The following is a 17,133-nucleotide window of genomic DNA, read 5'->3' as shown; positions in this document are numbered from 1 at the left end:
AGCACCGGACACTCGACATCACATGGCCCAAGACAAACAAGTTGGGCAGCATGGGGCTGCCGGGCGCATGGCCCAGGAGGGCTGGACGGACGGAGGCAGTCCCCGCGGTTCCTCCTGGGGAAGCATTCTGAATGCCGCTGTGTGCCGGCTACTCCTGAGAGCTCTGTTCACCTCGACTCACTCCACTTCCAACGTCGCCATCCCCCCCACAGGTGAAGAGGCCAAGGCCAGGGACCCGGGCAGTCTTGGAGCTCTGGTCACACCCGCCCCACCCGAGAGCGACACATCCCACCTTCGGGGCCAGCCAGACTCACGCCAGCGTCTCCACGTGAGGACACTTTCTCAGGCTGGAGGCCAGCTGCTGGGCACCCGCGGCTGTGAACTTGTTGTACTGGACGCTGGGGAGAGAAACCTGTACTGCCCCCTGCCCCCTGGGACCACCCTGCTCCTGACCCAGGCCGCCACCACACCCAGCCCTTCCCGTGATGCCGGGGGGAGACCCCCGTCTCCTGAGGCCAGAACCAGCCACCTCTGCCTGGACGCCCACTCACTCCAGCACCCGCAGCGACGCCATCTCGGGGAGCGCGCGGGCCAGGCTCTCTGCTCCGAGGTCGCAGATGCAGTTGTTGTACAAGCTGCCAGAGAGAGGTCGGGGAGGGCCTCAGGAGCTGAGGGCCAGGGCCAGCGGGATCGCGCTCAGCTCGGACCACTGTCCCATTTTACAGAGGAGCAAACTGAGGCCAGAGTTGTGAGGCTCGTCTCTGTGGCCACACGAGGGAAGCGGTTCCCGGCAGAGAGTGGGGACTCTTGGGAGAAGGACCTCCTGGCCTCGGAGCCCATCCGTGCCCCGGCTGCCTTTCAGTCTCGGGTGGCTTTGTTCACTCCCCAGACGACACCCTGAGCCATCGTGGGAAAGGGCAGATGAGGAGGGCCCGGCTGTTAACTCTGACTGTCCCACAGGTGCCCCGTGAGGCTCACAGGGATACCAGAGAGGTGTGGCCAGGGCTGGCATAGCCAGAGAAAGACCACGTCACTGGGCCAGCCTGGGTTTCTGTGGTCCGTTCCCGGCCACTGTTCCTAGCAGCGAAGATGACGTGGTGGGTGACGCTGTGCGCTCTTTCCTGTGCATCCTTTCCCCAGGCCAGAGCTGCGCTGGTTCTGGTTTCAGGGGCGCCTCCTCCGTGGCTCAGCCTCAGAGGAGCCCTGCGGGGCTGCATGTGACAGGCTGCGTGTCTTTCTGGGGCAGGTCTGGGAACCCAGGAGGCCCCTCCTTCCACGCAGGCAGAGGGACCCTGTGCGTGTCTCTGCTGCCGAGAGGCCACGTCTGTCTGGATACCTGGGGTCGGGACAGGCCTCTGGCCCCATGGAGCACAGGGTGTGTCGCAGCATTTTGCGCTTAGCGGTGTCAGGAGGGGTGGCATCTCAGAGTTCACAAAACAGGACGTGCACCCCTCCTGCCCTCCACTCATATCACAGAAACAGGAAGGCCTGCGTCCAGCCTACTAGCCACCTCTGCACGATGGGGACTCTGGTGGCCTTTCCCACCACATCTGCCGCCTGTCCCTTATTTACCATGGCCACCACAGGAGGCCCTTCTGGCCCTGAAAAACCCAATGTCTCGTACCTAGCACTGCTCTGGCCCTCAGTTCACATTGGAGAACACTGGATGACTAGCACAACTCTGGCACATGGACTACGAGTTGTGCAGTACACAACCTGCTCAGCTGCACCCTGTGCTCCGTGCTGGGTGCACCTCTAGGAGTGGACCAGAAGCCATCTGCCCTGGAGTGTGACTCTGGATGTCAGTGAGGAGGCCTGGGGAAGGGGAGGGAGGTTCCCCCAGGCTGGAGAGCTGGCTGTGCCAAGCTGAAGGACTGTGGCTCTGCCCAAGCTCTGGCCCTCAGTCTCTGGTACCACACCACAGCGAGCAGCATGAGGTGCTGTGCTGAGTCCCACCAGGAGGGGGCAGTGTAAGACTGACTGGCAAGAGAGTGACCAGCAAATTCCCTCCAGAGCCACCACCCCTGGACTCCAGAAAAGCCCAGTCCTGCTTCCAGTCGGGAAGGCGCCACTCCCCCCCCCCACCCCCCAGGCATTGCATCAGGCGCTTCGCACAGGCCTCTGGGAGGGTTTCCATTTTCCAGGTGGGGAAACAGGCTCAGCCGAGGAAAGGCCCCCCCATTCTTCCCCTGGGTCCTGCTGACCCTCCTGTTCAGGGCCCAGTGGTGCGCCTCCCTAGGGAGTCCTGTTCAGCTGGTCTGGCTGGCTGCCCGCCTGGTGTCGTGCAAACTGGGGGCAGCAGCGTCACAGCCGAGAGCGATGGCTAGGGGTCCCGTCACCCCAGCCCGCCAGCTCGGCACCAGGACCCACTCACCTGAGCCTGAGGAGGGTCGCAGCAAGTGAGGGCAGGGCCTCGGCCAGCTTGCAGGCCCCCACGTCGGTGATGCTGTTCTGGGACAGGCTGCAAGGGACGAGTCAGAGGCTCAGGACCAGACCCGTCCGCCCCCTTCCCTCAGCCTCCATCCACGTCCCCTGGCTCCATCAGGCCGAGCCGGGAACTCTCCCTCCAGGGTGGCCTGTAGCCCACACAGGCACAGTGACGGCAGCGTGGGGTGAGGGTGGGTGGGAGACAGTGGGCCCCCACCTGCTCCTCCTTGGGAGGAGACACCTGTGTTAATGTGTCTGTGTTTTAATGGCTGCCTCTCCAGGCAGGAGCTGGGCTCCACAGAGAGGGCTCCTACCCCTGTAGCAGTACCCAGCACATCGCAAGTGCTCAGTAAGGACCTGGGGAGGGGAGGGAGGGCAGTGGGCGAGACCTGGCTTGCAGTCTCACCCACAACACGCAGACTACTGTAGGAGAAGGCTCCAGGGGTCCTCAGCCAAGGACATACTCAGTGGGTTCTGGGGAATCCTTCGGCCACCCCACCGTGGCGGAATGTGAACAGGTGGTGATACCCTAGGTTCAGCGAAAGGAGCCTGTTGGTCCTCCTGCACCTTATCCATCTCCAACTTCCCAAAGCCCAGGACAGTTAAATCATACTTCCCAGCTACTCGGGAAGCTGAGGCAGGAGGGCCACAAGTTCAAGACCAGCCTCAGCAACTTAACAAGACCCTCTCTCAAAGTAGAAAATTTAAAAGGCTGGGGATGTAGCTCAGTGGCAGAGCACCCTGGGTTCCGTCCCTAGTGCCGTGAAGAAAAAACTCAGTGTTTCAACAACAATGTTCCCCTGAAAACCTATCACTCCTACCTCACCCTCTCAAGATGACTCTCTGCCTTGTTTGCTTTCCTTACTGTATACTTTATAACTGAAGGTTTGTTTACATGTTGTCTCCTCACTAGAATTCCGGATCCCTGAGGTTGGGGGATTTATTGTCATTTTTAAAGCTGGATCTTCAGTCTATGAGGTGCCTGTAGTAGTAAAATTGTCCCTTAAATAGTAATTGATTAGGTTAAGTGATTGATGAGTGGGTGAGTAAATTGAGAAAGAATTCAGTGTGTGACTGAGTGAATGATTGAACCGTGAATGAATGAATGAGCCATTGAATGAATGAGTGAGGGAGGGAATGCATGAATGAGCCAGTGATGACTGAAGGAGCCAGCAGTGAATGACTGAATGAATGAATGAGTGAGGGAGGGAATGCATGAATGAGCCAGTGATGACTGAAGGAGCCAGCAGTGAATGACTGAATGAATGAATGAATGAGGGAGGGAATGCATGAATGAATGAGTGAGGGAATGCATGAATGAGCCAGTGGGGGACTGAAGGAGCCAGCAGTGAATGACTGAATGAATGAATGAATGAGGGAGGGAATGCATGAATGAATGAGGGAGGGAATGCATGAATGAGCCAGTGGGGGACTGAAGGAGCCAGCAGTGAATGACTGAATGAATGAATGAATGAGGGAGGGAATGCATGAATGAATGAGGGAGGGAATGCATGAATGAGCCAGTGGGGGACTGAAGGAGCCAGCAGTGGATGACTGAATGACTGAATGAGCAAGTGTGTGAATGAGTGAGTGAGTGGACTCTTTGTTGCCAGAGGCCTGCTGACTGAAGGATGGATGGAAAGCCCAGGGCTGGGGGGGGGGCGGCAGCAGGAAGGGCAGGCCCCGCCCACTCACTTGAGGGTCTCCAGGGCCTTCAGCTGAGGGAAGGTGGCTGAGAGCTGCGCGACCCCCTCGTCCCCAATCTTGTTCTCGCTCAGCGAGTCCAGGCTGTGTGGAATCAGAAGGGACTGTCGGCCAGTCTGGAGAGCAGCTGGCCTCCTCCCGCCCGTACCTCCCCTCCCACCCCCCAGCCTGGGGGCACCGAGGGCCAATGGCCCCCTTCTGGGCTGAGAGTGGACTTCAGGACCTGGGCCAGGGGATCTGGGCCGGGGACGAGGTCTAGCTCCTGGCACGCAGAATCCCTGGTTGGCTTCTTCGGCGTGCGCCGGGGAGCCTGGGCCCCCCCTTAGCCTCTTGGAATTTCATTATGAGGAGGGGTCAGCCCTCCCACCGCCGGAAGCCACTGCTCTGAGCAGCAAATGGGGACTTCCAAAGGTCCCAGGAGGGTTGTTTTTAATTCTCCTCTGTTGCCGCTCTGCAGGGGTGTCACCTGGTCATCACAGGAGCCACGCCAGGAGAGCAGGCAGGGAGGTGGGCAGGCACAGAGGACGCTCTTTCGGGCACGCGCCTGGGGCGGGGGCAGGGCTGCCAGGACCCAGGTAGGGGCCGACGTTACTCACTCCAGGTGCTGAAGGGACGAAAAGGCGGGGAGAATCTTGGCCAGTCTGGGGAAAGCCTGGGGACCCCAGCTGGGGCCCAACCTAGGAGGCAAGGAGCAAGTCAGACCCCACCAGCCGGCCTCCTGTCCAGCCTCAGGGTGGGGCCCAGTCCCATGCCCCGTCCTGCATTCCCACGGCCCCAGCCCTGCCCGGCCCCAGGGGCAGCGGTCACAGAGCTCCCACCGGAGGCCAGCTGGGCTCTGGCTCCCAGCCCTCACGCCTGCTGACAGCCACACACGCCCACCCTCCTTCCGCTCTAGCCCAGCGACATGGCCCCCAAATCCCAGCCCAGGACCTCCAGTGACAAGAGGGCTTACTTCTCTTTCCATTTGAAATAATAAAAAAAAAAGGAGCATTTTTGAGCACTTATTATATGCTAGGCACATGCTGGGTCCTTTCATTGGCTTAGAAGTCATTTATCTTCATGACTCTGAGCTAAGTGCTCTTCTTTGTCCCCTTTTATAGATGGGGAAATTGAGGCACAGAGAGGCCAAGTAACTCACACAAGGTCACACAGTCTGGATTGACATTTAGACCAGACATTAAGGGAATAAAAAATAAGGACAATGAAGGGCTGTTTTGTTTTTAAAATCTGACTAAATGTATTCAATAGGAAGAGCAGTCTTTTATTCTGAAATTACATCTTTTGAGCTTTTTAATATGAAAATATTATTATTTTAATAGTATTTGATAAAATTATGGTGCCACCAGTTGTTATTTTGTTTGAATGAATGGAGTTGGTGAAAATTAAGAGAGAGTAATTCATTCTGGAATGTTCTCAGTCTGTAAAGTCCCAAACTCTGGGAATGTGGAGCCTCAGGAAAAGGCCACAGGATGGACCAGAGCTTGGCTCCAAGGTCTGTGCCCAGCCTGTGCCAGGCGCCGTGGTAAACGCCTTGACTGTCCAGTCTGTCTCCTTGAAAACTCAGCAATGCTCTCAAGAGACTGTCTAAAGGAGACCATCCCCCGTGTTCACTCCATGAGCCAGGCCCAGGAGACAGCCATCGGCACACCCACAGGAGCCTGGCACAGGGCACACGCCTGCCTGCCGTCCCAGAGGCTCGGGAGGCTGAGGCAGGAGGACTGCGAGTTCGAGGCCAGCCTCAGCAACTTAGTGAGACCCTGTCTCAAAATAAAAAGGGCTGGGATGTTGCTCAGTGATAAAGCCCTCCTGGGCTCATCCCCAGTACCCCCACATATAAAGGGGGGCAGGAGATGAAATGATGGTAAACAGGATACTGGGGGCTGAGTCCAGGAAAGACCCTGACCACAAGGGCTGACCTGATGGGTACAGTGGAAGCCAGAGAGATGCCCAAAATAGTCCCTCCCTTCCGTCCTTCCTTCCCCAGAGCCTCTCTGAGGCTGCAGCCTCCAGGTGGCTGTCCACCGGCTCTAGGCTGTTCCACCCCAGGGCCGCTGTTCCCCAGAGCGCAGTTCCGACCTTGAACTAGGGGATTTTTAAGCTGAAAATAATCTGACGCCAGAAAGGGCCGCCAGTGCCCGTCCTCAGCCGTTTCCTCTTTTCAGCCCAGTGTTTACCCTGCACGAATGTGGCGCCCGTCTTGTGCTCCCAAGTCACCTGCTTTCCTGGGGTGTGCGGGGCAGCGGTAAAGGAGGTGCCAAGAGCTCCCTGGTGACCAGTGAAGGGACCGTGGGGAAGTCCCTGGACCTCGCTGGACCTCAGTGTCCTCGTCTGTCCAACGGGGAGATGTGACAATGCCCGGGAGGGGTCACATGGGGCAATGGAGGGTGCCCTCGAGTCTGAAGGGCTCCTTCCTGCAGGCGCGCCTGGACAGGGGGCCACCACAGGGCCCGCAAGCCGATGGGCTGCCCGCTGCTGTGTCCTGGAGCCCACCAACACCTGGCAGCACTGCCCAGAGTGGTGCACCCAGGGTGGTCACCTGGCCCAGAGTGCCTGAGACCCAGGGGTTCCCAGGACAGGACACTCGCTGTGCTGCAACCAGGCCGGTCCCACGCACGCTGGGAGGTCCCTGACCCCAGCTACAGAGCTAGGGCTCCCGGGAGCCGGGCCTGGGACCCAGCCACTCTGGTGGCTGAGGCAGGAGGGTCTCGAGGTCAAGGTCAGACAGGGCAACTTAGTGAGAGGAGACCCGTCACAAGATGAAGAAATAACCAGAGCTACGACGAAGCTCCGTGGTGAAGAAATAACCAGAGCTACGGACCAAGCTCCGTGGTCGGCAGAGCGCCCTCGGGTCCGGTCCCTAACACCCTGCACACGTGCGCACACACCCTGCTCCCCGAGTCCTTGGAACTGGAGGACAGTCCCTGGGTGGAGGGTCAGACCGTCCACACGTTCGCGACCACCAGTGGTTCCCATAAGCAGCTGAGAACCAGCCGGGGATGGGACGGACCCCGGGGCCTCCGCGGGGAGGCACTGTGCTCCTGGCGCCAGATATCCCTCCTCCACAAGTGCCCTGGACCTCCAGCCCTCTGGGGTGGCCACCTTGGCCTCTCCCCTGCGGGGCGGTGAGCGGAGAGACCTCGTTCTCCAGCAAATGGGCCGTCAGCTTCTAGGGTGAGGCTCTGCAGCACCTGCCCAGACCAGGCGCACCCGCTGCGGAAACCGGTGTCCCCGGTGGTGGGCCAGCGGGCAGCGTGGTCCTGCTGAGGAGGGGACGCGGCTCCCCGACGGCCTGCCCTGGCACTTACGCAAACTCCAGCTTCTTCAGGTGGCGGACAGCAGGCAGGGCCCCCCGGGCCTCTTCAGAGCAACTCCTCAACCTGGGGAAGCGGCGGGGTCAGGGGGAGGGCCTCTGTGCTGAGCCCCTGCCCGGGTGCCCCTCTCCCGGGAGGATCGCCTTCCTTGGGGCCCTGTGGCCCTCCGTTAGGAAGACAAACACCAGGACCCTGTGCTTCATGGCCACTTCCCAGCGCCTGGCCCCGGCGGCACACAGCAGGTGCTCAAACATGGCACAGTGGTTTCCGAGGCAGAAGGCCCCCTGTTCCCTCCTGGCCTTAGCCGAAGAAGAACGTGGCACCGATGGTGGGCGCTGAATCAAGCAGAATGTGAGATGGGGGCCCCTGCTGGGTGGCCACTGCCCGGGAGAGGGCACAGGGTGTCTCACAAAGCAGAGGCACTGGCCATCCCATGATGAGCTCCAAGGGTCCCACCGGCCTCCCCTGCAGGCCTCCCCGCCCAGCCCTCACCTCTGGGCCTGCACCAGGCTCTCCAGATCCTCCACGTCCTTCAGGGACTTGGCCTTAAATGGCTCGATGGTGAACTTGTCCTCCGCGGCCTGGAGTAGCCGGGTCTCCCCACGCTGCTGCAGGGACTCCCACAGCCCCATGGTGTCACTCAGGGCGGCCCTGTGGAGGGAGGGCCTCAGACCCAGGCACAGTGACCAGGCTAGACCAGGACGGAGGGGCAGCTCTAGGGAAGGACCGGCCTCCCTTTCCTGCCTTGACTTGACTTCCCCACTCCAGACATGGCCATCCAGCCTCAACGAGTCCTCCTTTCTCAGGACTCAGCGGTTTTGTCTCCTTTTGCTTTGGCTACTAGGAAGCTCGGTGTCGAGTCTGGGCACAACTGGGTCGGATTCACGGTTTGGGAAAGTATGTTTAGAGGGAATCTGGCAACGACTCGGGAGATGAAGATGAAGGCTCAGATTGTAGGGGGCCTGGGATGAGCCAAATGAAAGAATGTGGGCTTCATCCTGAGGGCGACGGGATGCCCTGAGGGCGGTACGCAGAGGCGGGATGCGAGCGGGGCAAGATCCGGGAAGGCTGTTCTGGTGGCTGGAAGTACGCGGAGCACAAGAGGATATGATGGAGGCATCGAGGCCAAGGGGAGGCTGGGCCTCTATGCGTGAGAAACAGGGGCTCCATCAGGGGATGGAGGAAGGAAAATCAATTTGATCCCAGGTCAGTCTTAGAGTCTAGCGGGTCCGGCCCCTGCGCTCAGGGGCCTTCTGCTATTGGTCGGGAGCGTGACTCCGCCCCCCACTGGCCGCCAGGGTGTGAGCCCCGCCCTCCCGTCTCCGGCTCCACCCTCACCAGGCCCCCAGCTGCAGGGAGCCCCTTCCCCGTCCCCTGCCCCCCACCTGAAGCGGGTGACCGAGGCGAGTCCCACGAGGCTCTCCAGGCCGGAGGGGTCGATGCCCGTGCTGCGCAGGTCCAGGGAGAAGTCCTTGCCGGCCGCCCTCAGGGCCTGGCCCAGCACGAAGGCGTCGGCCGGCGCGAGCCGGGCGCCCAGGAGGCCGAGGCGCGCGGGCAGCTGCTGCGCCACGTGCAGCCAGAGCGCGGCCTCCTGGGCCTCGTGCGCGCAGTGCAGCAGCTCGAGCAGCCGCCGGGCGCGCAGGGAGCCGGGCTGCAGGCGCCTCAGGTACCTGGCGAGCGCCCGGCGCTTCCTGTCCACGGAGGCGGCCTCGGCGGGCGCCACCAGGGCTCCCAGGCAGGTGGCCCGCGGCTGGAAGACCAGTCCCGACAGGAAGCGCGGCGCGGCCTCCAGCCAGTTGTCGTAGGGCCTCTTCTTCCTCGGGGTCAACGCCAAATACTGCGGCAGCTCCTTGTCCTTGATGTCGCCGCTCAGGGCCAGCCACAGGGCCCCCAGGAAGCACTGGAGGACGAAGCTGGAGAAGGCCAGCTGCCCCCCCGCCGTCCCGGGCACGGGCCGCACCAGGCCTCCGGCCGCAGCCCAGGTCCTCACCTCCGCCGACGGGAACTGGCCCTCCCGCAGGGTGCCCTGGTGCCTGCGGCCCGTCTCCCAGGCCAGCTTGGCCAGTCCCGCCAGGGCCCCCGGGGGGCTGCCGCGAGCCACGGGGCCCAGCAGGCCGACATAGAGCTCCGTGAGCGTGGGGGGCAGCTGGGCCGGGTCCCCCTGCGCCAGCAGGGCCTCCGAGAGCTGGCACACGGCCCGGCACACCGCGGGGCTGTGGCTGTGGGCCAGGAGGAAGGGCCGGTCCCGCAGGAGGGCCAGGGCTCTCTCTGGGTGGCCTGCGGCCCCCGAGGTCTCAAAGTAGCGCCGGGCGTAGTCCTGGGCCTGCGCGCCCGAGAAGCCGGGCACCTCGAAGAGCGCGTGCGCCTTGCTCAGGCTCTGCGCCAGGCGGCCCCGGGGCCGCGCCGTGAGGAGCAGGGTGCAGCCGCGCAGCAGCTGCCCCTGCAGGAGGCCGGCCAGCAGCCCCCGGGGCGAGCCGCGCTCCGCCGCCAGGGGTCCACCCGGGCAGCCGTCCGGCGCCTCCAGCTCCTCCAGGGCGTCCAGGGCCAGCAGCACGCGGTCGGGCCGCCTCAGGACGTGCCTGAAGACCTCGTCGTCCAGGGCCAGCGGCCCCGGGCCCAGGGAGCAGAGCAGCTCTCGCAGGTGGTGGGTGTCCCCCGGGCGGTCCAGGCCGCGGCAGGGCGCGAAGAAGACGAAGTCGTATTGCGGCAGCTGGCCGCCGGCCCAGGCCACGCCCGCCGCCCGGGCCCAGTGGCTCTTGCCCTGGCCGGCCTTGCCCAGCACCGCGATCACCAGAGTCTCCCGCGGCCGCCGCCGGTGGCCGGCCGCCGCCAACACCCCCGCCAGACCCCCGCGGGCCAGCTGCCGCTCTGCCCAGTCCGGGGTGGCCAGCTCCCGCTCCTGGCTCTTGTTGCTGCCCTTCTCCAACCTGGCGCTCACCAGGTCCACCTCCACCGCGAGGCCGTCGCGGCCCGCGTACTGGTCCCGCAGCGCGTCCTGGAACCGCCTCACGGTCTCTGCAAAGGCCGGATGCTTCAGTCAGGGGACCTCAGGGGACAGAGGGCCTCAGGGGACAGAGGGCCCGTCCTGCCCGCGTCCCCAGGGTCTCCAGAGGTGGACACTCAACGCTGCTCTTGGTCCAGCAGCCCACGCCCACGGATCCCCTTACCTTCTGGGCTCCTGATCTGCCTGCTCCTGCTACCCTCCCTCCCTCCCTCCCTCCCTCCCTCCCTCCCTCCCTCTTCTTCCTCCCTCCTCCCTCTTCCTCCCTCCCTCTTCCTCCCTCCTCCTCCCTCCCTCCCTCTCTCTTCCTCCCTCCTCCTCCCTCCCTCCCTCTTCCTCCCTCCTCCTCCCTCCCTCCCTCTTCCTCCTCTTCCTCCCTCCCTTCCTCCCTTCCTCTTCCTTCCTCCTCCCTCCCTCCCTCCCTTTTCCTCCCTCCCTCTTCCTCTTCCTCTTCCTCTTCCTCTTCCTCCTTCCCTCCGTTTTCCTCCCTCCCTCTTCCTCTTCCTTCCTCCTCCCTCCCTCCCTCCCTCTTCCTCTTCCTCTTCCTCCCTCCCTCCCTTCCTTCCTTTTTCCATTATTGGGGACGGAGCCCAGGGAAGCTCTACCCCTGAGCCACATCCCAGCCCTTTCTATGTTCTATTCTGCGACTGGGTCTAAGTGGCCCCGGACCTGGAACTTGCCACGGCCCTGCACAGCCCCTGAGCACTGGGGTTCTCGAGGCCCTTCCTGGCTGCCCTCCCTCAGTCATGTTTGCTCCCTCCCTGTCCGGGGAGGACGGCAGCCTGCGTGTGCGCGTTCCTGTCCCGTGTGACTTGAGCCCACTACGTACCCCTGGGCCGCAGTCCCAGCCTCACACTAGGTGGCTGTCAGGGATGTGGGCCTCCCCAGGGGCAGGTCCCCCAGAGGTGGCTCCCAAGCTAGCGTTGGAGGGATGGTGGCCATGGCAGCATCAAGCGAGCGAGCGACCCAGGGGGCGAGCCAGCACAGGGCCGAAGACACGGGGCATGGATGGTCGAAGCCATTAGCACCAGGACCAGAGACGCCGCCGCCACTCACCAGGCCATTTTGGAAGCTCAGGGGAGACCTCTGGCGCTGCCTGGCACGGGGAACTCTGGTCCTCTGGAGATGGGAAAGCCAGCGTCACTTAGAGTTGGGGAGCTCCCAAGGACTCCCCTCTCTCTGGGCCACTCGGTCCTCAGTCCCAAGTCCCCAGGTTGAGGTTACAAGATGGTGGCCAGAGGCCTATGTCTTCTTTTTTTATTTTTTGTTTTTAGTTGTAAGTGGATCTTTTATTTTATTCATTTTTGTATGGGGCTGAGGATCAAACCCAGGGCCTTGCGTGTCCTAGGCAAGTGCCCTACCACGGCACCGCCCCCGGGCCCTGGACAGCTGTACCTTTAAAGATGTCCCCAGTGTTTTGAGATTCCCAGTGTCCACATAGAAACCGGATCTCCAGCTCCGGGGACCGGCCACACTGGGTCTGGTCCCTGCTGCACGGGGTTTCTCCACTGCCCTGCTGCCTGCACGGCGCCCCTCCCCCCTGGGGCCCTGGCCTTGGCCTCGCTGGCCCATGAACATGACTGGCCAGCCCCGCGGAGGCTCTGACGGGGGCCATGCTGAGGACGCTTCTTCCCGGGGCCTCAGCAGCCTCTGGGGTGCTCACGGGCCCAGGGGTCCTTGCCTGTCCCACCTGGGCGGGCGGTCAGGGCCGGCTCGGGCATGCTGGGCAGGTCAGCGGCAGAGGGAGCGAAGGGGCTGGTGGAGCCGGGCCGGTCCGGGGACTTGGGGAGGCTGTGGACGGCAGGGCCGCTGGAAGGTGGTGCTTGGCTGGTCAGGGGCGTCTCACCTGCGTCGAAGGTGGAGAGGGGTGAGGGATCTATCCGGGAACCCACTTGGGCCGCCCCTGCCCCGAGGCAGGCGCTGGAGCCCGGCATGTCCGGGGAGAAGAAGGGGGACTTCCAAGGACACATTTCAGGATGAAGCTAGGCCGAGCTCTGGGGCCCCGTCTAGATGCCGGGACCTTGGTGGCACAGGACCAGGAAGTGGTGCCCTTGACTGGAGCAGAGGCTCCCTCCCGCCACACCCCGAGCCCTGGCGGCCCTCCCTGGGCCTGTCCACCACCCCACAGCACGGCGGGCCCAGCAAGGCCGATGGGAGACAGCCGTGTAAGGACGTGCACCAGCAGACAGTCCAGGGGCACACTGAAGGAGGGAAGCGCTGCGCTCCCGTGTGCACCTCTTCCTGTTTGGCAAGGTGGCACAGGGAGGGCAGAGGGCCACTCCCAGTCACACTCCAGCTGCTGCAGGGAGCTCCAAGTGAGGACGGAGCCCAGAGGGCACCGCACCACCCCCAGAGCCAGGGGAGGACCAGGCAGGGCCGTCAGGGGAGGGGGTGGCCGGGGCCAGGCCTCCCACACTCACCGTGGCAGATGAATATGCTGCACAGGCCGGTGCCGGCGCCCGAGATGGGCCAGAGCCCCTGGGGCAGCGTGGGCAGCGTGGGCAGCGTGGAGATGACCTGGATGGGCCCCGCAGGGAGGTGGAGGCAGCTCACGGAGGCCGTGGCGGGAGGCTCTGCAAGAGGCAAAGGCGGGCAGTGGGCTCTCCCAGCCCCTGTCCCGGGACTGCCCGGTGACCCTCCCAAAGGGCTCTGGTCTCCCTGAGAGCAGCAGCTGGCCTGTCTTGCAGGGGTCCGGACCAGGTGCTCTGTGAGGAGGTGTCCAGGCAGAGGACTGGCCAGTGACCCCCAGTGGTGGAGATTCCCCCCGGGCCTCCCAGAGACGTGTTTCCTGCCCGGGAACGTGTTCCGGCAGGACTCAGATGGGACCCTGGGCAGGGGTGGGCGACACTAGGGCCCCCTGCCCAGCCTCTGCTCACCCACATCCCAGGGCGAAGCCCACCCTCCCTGGTCCCCTACGTACCGGGCATCTGCACAGCTTTCTCCGGGTGGATCTGGCTGGACACTGGCTCCTGGTGGTACAGAGCAGCCGGCAGGCCAGGCAGGGTGACCGGGTCACTCACTGGTCCCACCAGGAAACTGCCCGTCACTATGGGCACAGCAGGGGCCTCGGCTGTGGGGAGGGGGCTGTGTTAGGGGGGGACCTCGTGGCTCCGGGAGAGCCCTGCCCGGGCTGGGAGGCATCTGGAGCCGGGGGACCTCCCTGGCAGTTAGGGACACGCGGGTCCCGGCTGTGGGCGGGCTGGGCAGGCAGTTCCCGGTCCTCCAGGGCTCCGGACCCTAGAGGCCCCCACTGAGATCCGGGAACAGTCTGTGGGCGCTGGACCCCAGAGAAGGGCAGGGGTCACCGTGCGCCCGTCAGAGGGGACAGCGGCTAATCTCCATTTAATGAGGGTCCAGAGGGCAGGGGTGGACCCCGTGAGACTGGACGCTGTCTGAAGGCAGGGCCCCTGGAGCACCCGGCTCCCTAGGGACAGAGACCACGTCCCATCGTCTTGCGGTCCCCGTGGGCAGGACCCCGTCTCCATGGGGGGGGGGCTTTCTGAGGGTGGGGACGGGGCCTCCGCCATCAGACAGGACCCTTCCCTCTCTGCCCTCCCGGCTGGCCGCTGCCTTCCCCAGGGCAGCTGGGTGGAGGGAGGGAGGGAGTGGAAGAGGCCTAGTGTTCTCCCAGCAGCCCTCACCCGTCATGGTCTTGCTTGAATCCCACTCCCCCTCCCGCTAGCTGTGTGGGCTCGGGCAGGTGACTTCACCTCTCTGGACCTCAGTTGTCAATGCAGGTTTGCACGGGCACCTGCAGGGGCCCCAGCGCCCCTGCCCCAGGACCCCCGGGCCCCCTGCCCACTCACCGAGCTTCCTGTGCTTCAGGTCGGCAGGGTGCTCTTCTGAGAGAGCTGCGGAGAGGACAAAGGACATCAGGCCCAGGGAGGTGTGGCCCCAGCCAGGACGGGGCTCGGAACAGCCTGAGGAGCTGGACAGCCTCGGGGGCCAGTCCCTCCCAGATCCCATCTAGCGGAGCAGACAGGGAGGCGGTGGAGGGGGCAGGGCTGCAGGGGACAAGGCCTGAGGAGGGACATTCTAGAGAGGGGGACAGGCAGGGCCAAGGCCTTGAGGCTGGGGAGGCCTGGGGCCCCGGTGGAGAGAAGCAGGGTCTGGCCTGTGGTAGCTCCTGGTGAGCTGGGAGCTGGAGCACCCTGCAGGGTCTGCAAGGGCCCAAATGACCAGATCTGCATGCAAAAAGCTACCATGGGGCCTGCGACCCCAGTGGCTCCGGAGGCTGAGGCAGGAGGATCGCAAGTTCAAAGCCAGCCTCAGCAACTTAGCGAGGCCCCAAGCAACTCAGAGAGACCCTGACTCTAACAAAATGTTTAAAAAGGCTGGGGATGTGGCTCAGTGGCTGAGCACGGCTGGGTTCAACTCTGGCACCCCCAAAAAGAAAAGAGAGGCTCAGAGAGGTGCAGGCGCTTGGCCCAGGTCACACAGCACAGCAGATTCAGGACTCCACCCAGTTCTGCCGAGGTCAGGTGCAGAACCGGCAGGGACCCCAGGCCCAGGTGGGGCCTAACCGGGGAAGCTGGTGGGAGACACGGAGGGCAGGAAGGGGCTCACTCACGTCTTTTCTGGCTCCTCGGCCCTGGTTCTGCCGGCACGTCCAGGCCCTCAGCAAGCACGCCGTCCAGTCCTATGTGTTCCACTTGAAAGAAGCAGAGACCAGTTCTCTCGGTCAGCGGAGGCCCAGGCAGCCTCCCGTGCTCCACTGGGGAGGCTCAGGAACGTGCTGCCTCCCGGGACCCGACCCTCCCCACTTACTGAAGAGGTCCCTGCTCAGGCCCTCCAGCTGCGAGTCCTGGAACACGTACTGGTCCAGTTCCGCTGGCCAGACAAGGAGAGGCACGGTCAGCAGAGCTCACGGAGGGCCACCACGGGTGAAGCCTGGGGCTGGCCGCCAGAGGCCTGTGACCCCGGGCCTGGCACACAGTGGGGACTCATAGACGTCGCTGAACTTCTGAACGATGGGGTGGGTGAGACCTGAGGCCTCCTGGCTCTAACCGGAGCCTCCCCGAGCCACCGGTGCCCAGGCAGAGGGGAAGAGCCGGCCACCGCGCCACCTCTCCAGTGGCCCTACTCGCTGGACAACCTTGGGCCAGTGTCTTAACCTCTCTGGGCCCCCATTCCGTCCTGTGTAAGGAGCCTGAATGATGCCTGTGATGGTGAAGACAGAAGCTGTGTGTTTGAATGTTGAACACAACAGCAGTATACAGTAGGCGTCCCTACATGCTGGCAGAGCAGATGAAGTGGTGCCTGGCTGGGAGCCAACAGGAAGAGAGTTTTTGTGGAAGACAGAGAGAGGAGGGCGGGCCACCAGGGAGGGTCATGGGGGGCATCAGGGGGGGCCATGGGGGGCATCAGGGGGGGCCATGGGGGGGCATCAGGGAGGGGGCCATGGGGGGGGCATCAGGGGGGCCATGGGGGGGCATCAGGGGGGGCCATGGGGGGGCATCAGGGGGGGCCATCGGGGGGGCATCAGGGGGGGCCATCGGGGGGGCATCAGGGGGGCATCAGGGGGGGCCATGGGGGGCATCAGGGGGGGCCATGGGGGGGCATCAGGGGGGGCCATCGGGGGGCATCAGGGAGGGGCCATGGGGGGGCATCAGGGGGGGCCATGGGGGGGCATCAGGGGGGGCCATGGGGGGCATCAGGGAGGGGGCCATGGTGGGGGCATCAGGGGGGGCCATCAGGGGGGCATCAGGGGGGGCCATGGGGGGGCATCAGGGAGGAGCCATGGGGGGGCCATCAGGGGGGCCATGGGGGGGCATCAGGGAGGGGCCTTGGGGGGGCCATCAGGGGGGGCATCAGGGAGGGGGCCATCAGGGGGGGGCCATGGGGGGCATCAGGGAGGAGCCATGGGGGGGCCATGGGGGGCATCAGGGAGGAGCCATGGGGGGCCATCAGGGAGGGGCCATCGGGGGGGCCATCAGGGAGGGGCCATGGGGGGGCATCAGGGGGGGCCATGGGGGGGCCATCAGGGGGGCCATGGGGGGGGCCCAGGAGGAAGAGAGGGGACAGTGTGTGCCGGGGAGGGGTCTCCTGGGTGGTGGACACTGGGGAACGGCCTGCGGGGGGCATGGAGGTTCTGTGGGGGAAGGTTGGAGCTGACCGTGGAGGCGGTGGGGAGCCACAGAGGACTCTGGAGCTGAGACTCAGAACCAGGGCGGTCACCAGGGAGCTGGGGGCTGTGCAGTGCCCACTCGGAGGAGCAGAGCCCTCCCACCCGCCGTCTTGAGCACCGCGTCACCCGCTCTGCCCCCAGGAGGCCGGGCGAGGCCCCGGGAGCCAGGAGGACGGGTGGCAGTGAGGGCTCAGCCACCTCCCGCCTGCTCAGGCAGCGCCCACTGCCTCTGCTGACACCCCAGGACCAAAGCCCCCAGATCCCTGCGAGGCCCGCGTCCCTAGTTGCTACCCCAATTGTGACAAATGTGGATGCCACCGACTCTGGCTTCCACCACGGGTCCCCAGGGATGGAGGAGCCGGCAGGCTCCCGGGTGGTTCGCCTGAGTCATGCGGTCACCGCTCCTCTTCATCCTGCCTCTGTGGGACAGTGGCTCATCTGCTCTGGTGGACACTGGTGACATCCCTGCCCAACAGGCCTCCTGAGAGGTGTGGTTCCCGGGTTGTCAGGTAAAGGGCCACTAAGAACAGTTGTGCAGGTTGTTGGCTGCACAAGTATGCCCA

The 17,133-nt window shown here is 64.0% G+C and overlaps 1 protein-coding gene across 4 annotated transcripts in view; it reads right to left on the bottom strand.

Moving 5' to 3' along the window:
- The window catches only part of Ciita (class II major histocompatibility complex transactivator), a 41,018-nt gene that overhangs the window by 3,160 nt on the left and 20,725 nt on the right, over positions 1–17,133 (bottom strand). For 3 of the 4 annotated variants that reach the window (XM_078024643.1, XM_078024642.1, XM_078024639.1), the window contains exons 4-18: positions 15,211–15,273; positions 15,014–15,094; positions 14,250–14,294; positions 13,364–13,513; positions 12,864–13,016; positions 12,134–12,289; positions 11,500–11,562; positions 8,828–10,457; positions 7,935–8,093; positions 7,437–7,508; positions 4,728–4,808; positions 4,123–4,215; positions 2,375–2,461; positions 552–635; positions 315–398 (exon numbers count right to left, since the gene is read on the bottom strand). In XM_078024643.1, the coding sequence (XP_077880769.1) occupies positions 315–398; positions 552–635; positions 2,375–2,461; positions 4,123–4,215; positions 4,728–4,808; positions 7,437–7,508; positions 7,935–8,093; positions 8,828–10,457; positions 11,500–11,562; positions 12,134–12,289; positions 12,864–13,016; positions 13,364–13,513; positions 14,250–14,294; positions 15,014–15,094; positions 15,211–15,273 (3,001 nt within the window). The remainder of the gene's footprint in view (positions 1–314; positions 399–551; positions 636–2,374; positions 2,462–4,122; positions 4,216–4,727; positions 4,809–7,436; positions 7,509–7,934; positions 8,094–8,827; positions 10,458–11,499; positions 11,563–12,133; positions 12,290–12,863; positions 13,017–13,363; positions 13,514–14,249; positions 14,295–15,013; positions 15,095–15,210; positions 15,274–17,133) is intronic. The other variant, XM_078024640.1, reaches the window with a different exon arrangement.

The sequence above is a fragment of the Ictidomys tridecemlineatus genome, chromosome 10, assembly GCF_052094955.1.
Source record: "Ictidomys tridecemlineatus isolate mIctTri1 chromosome 10, mIctTri1.hap1, whole genome shotgun sequence".
In the NCBI taxonomy this organism is placed as follows: Eukaryota; Metazoa; Chordata; class Mammalia; order Rodentia; family Sciuridae; genus Ictidomys; species Ictidomys tridecemlineatus.
This window is presented reverse-complemented; position numbering and strand designations above follow the sequence as displayed.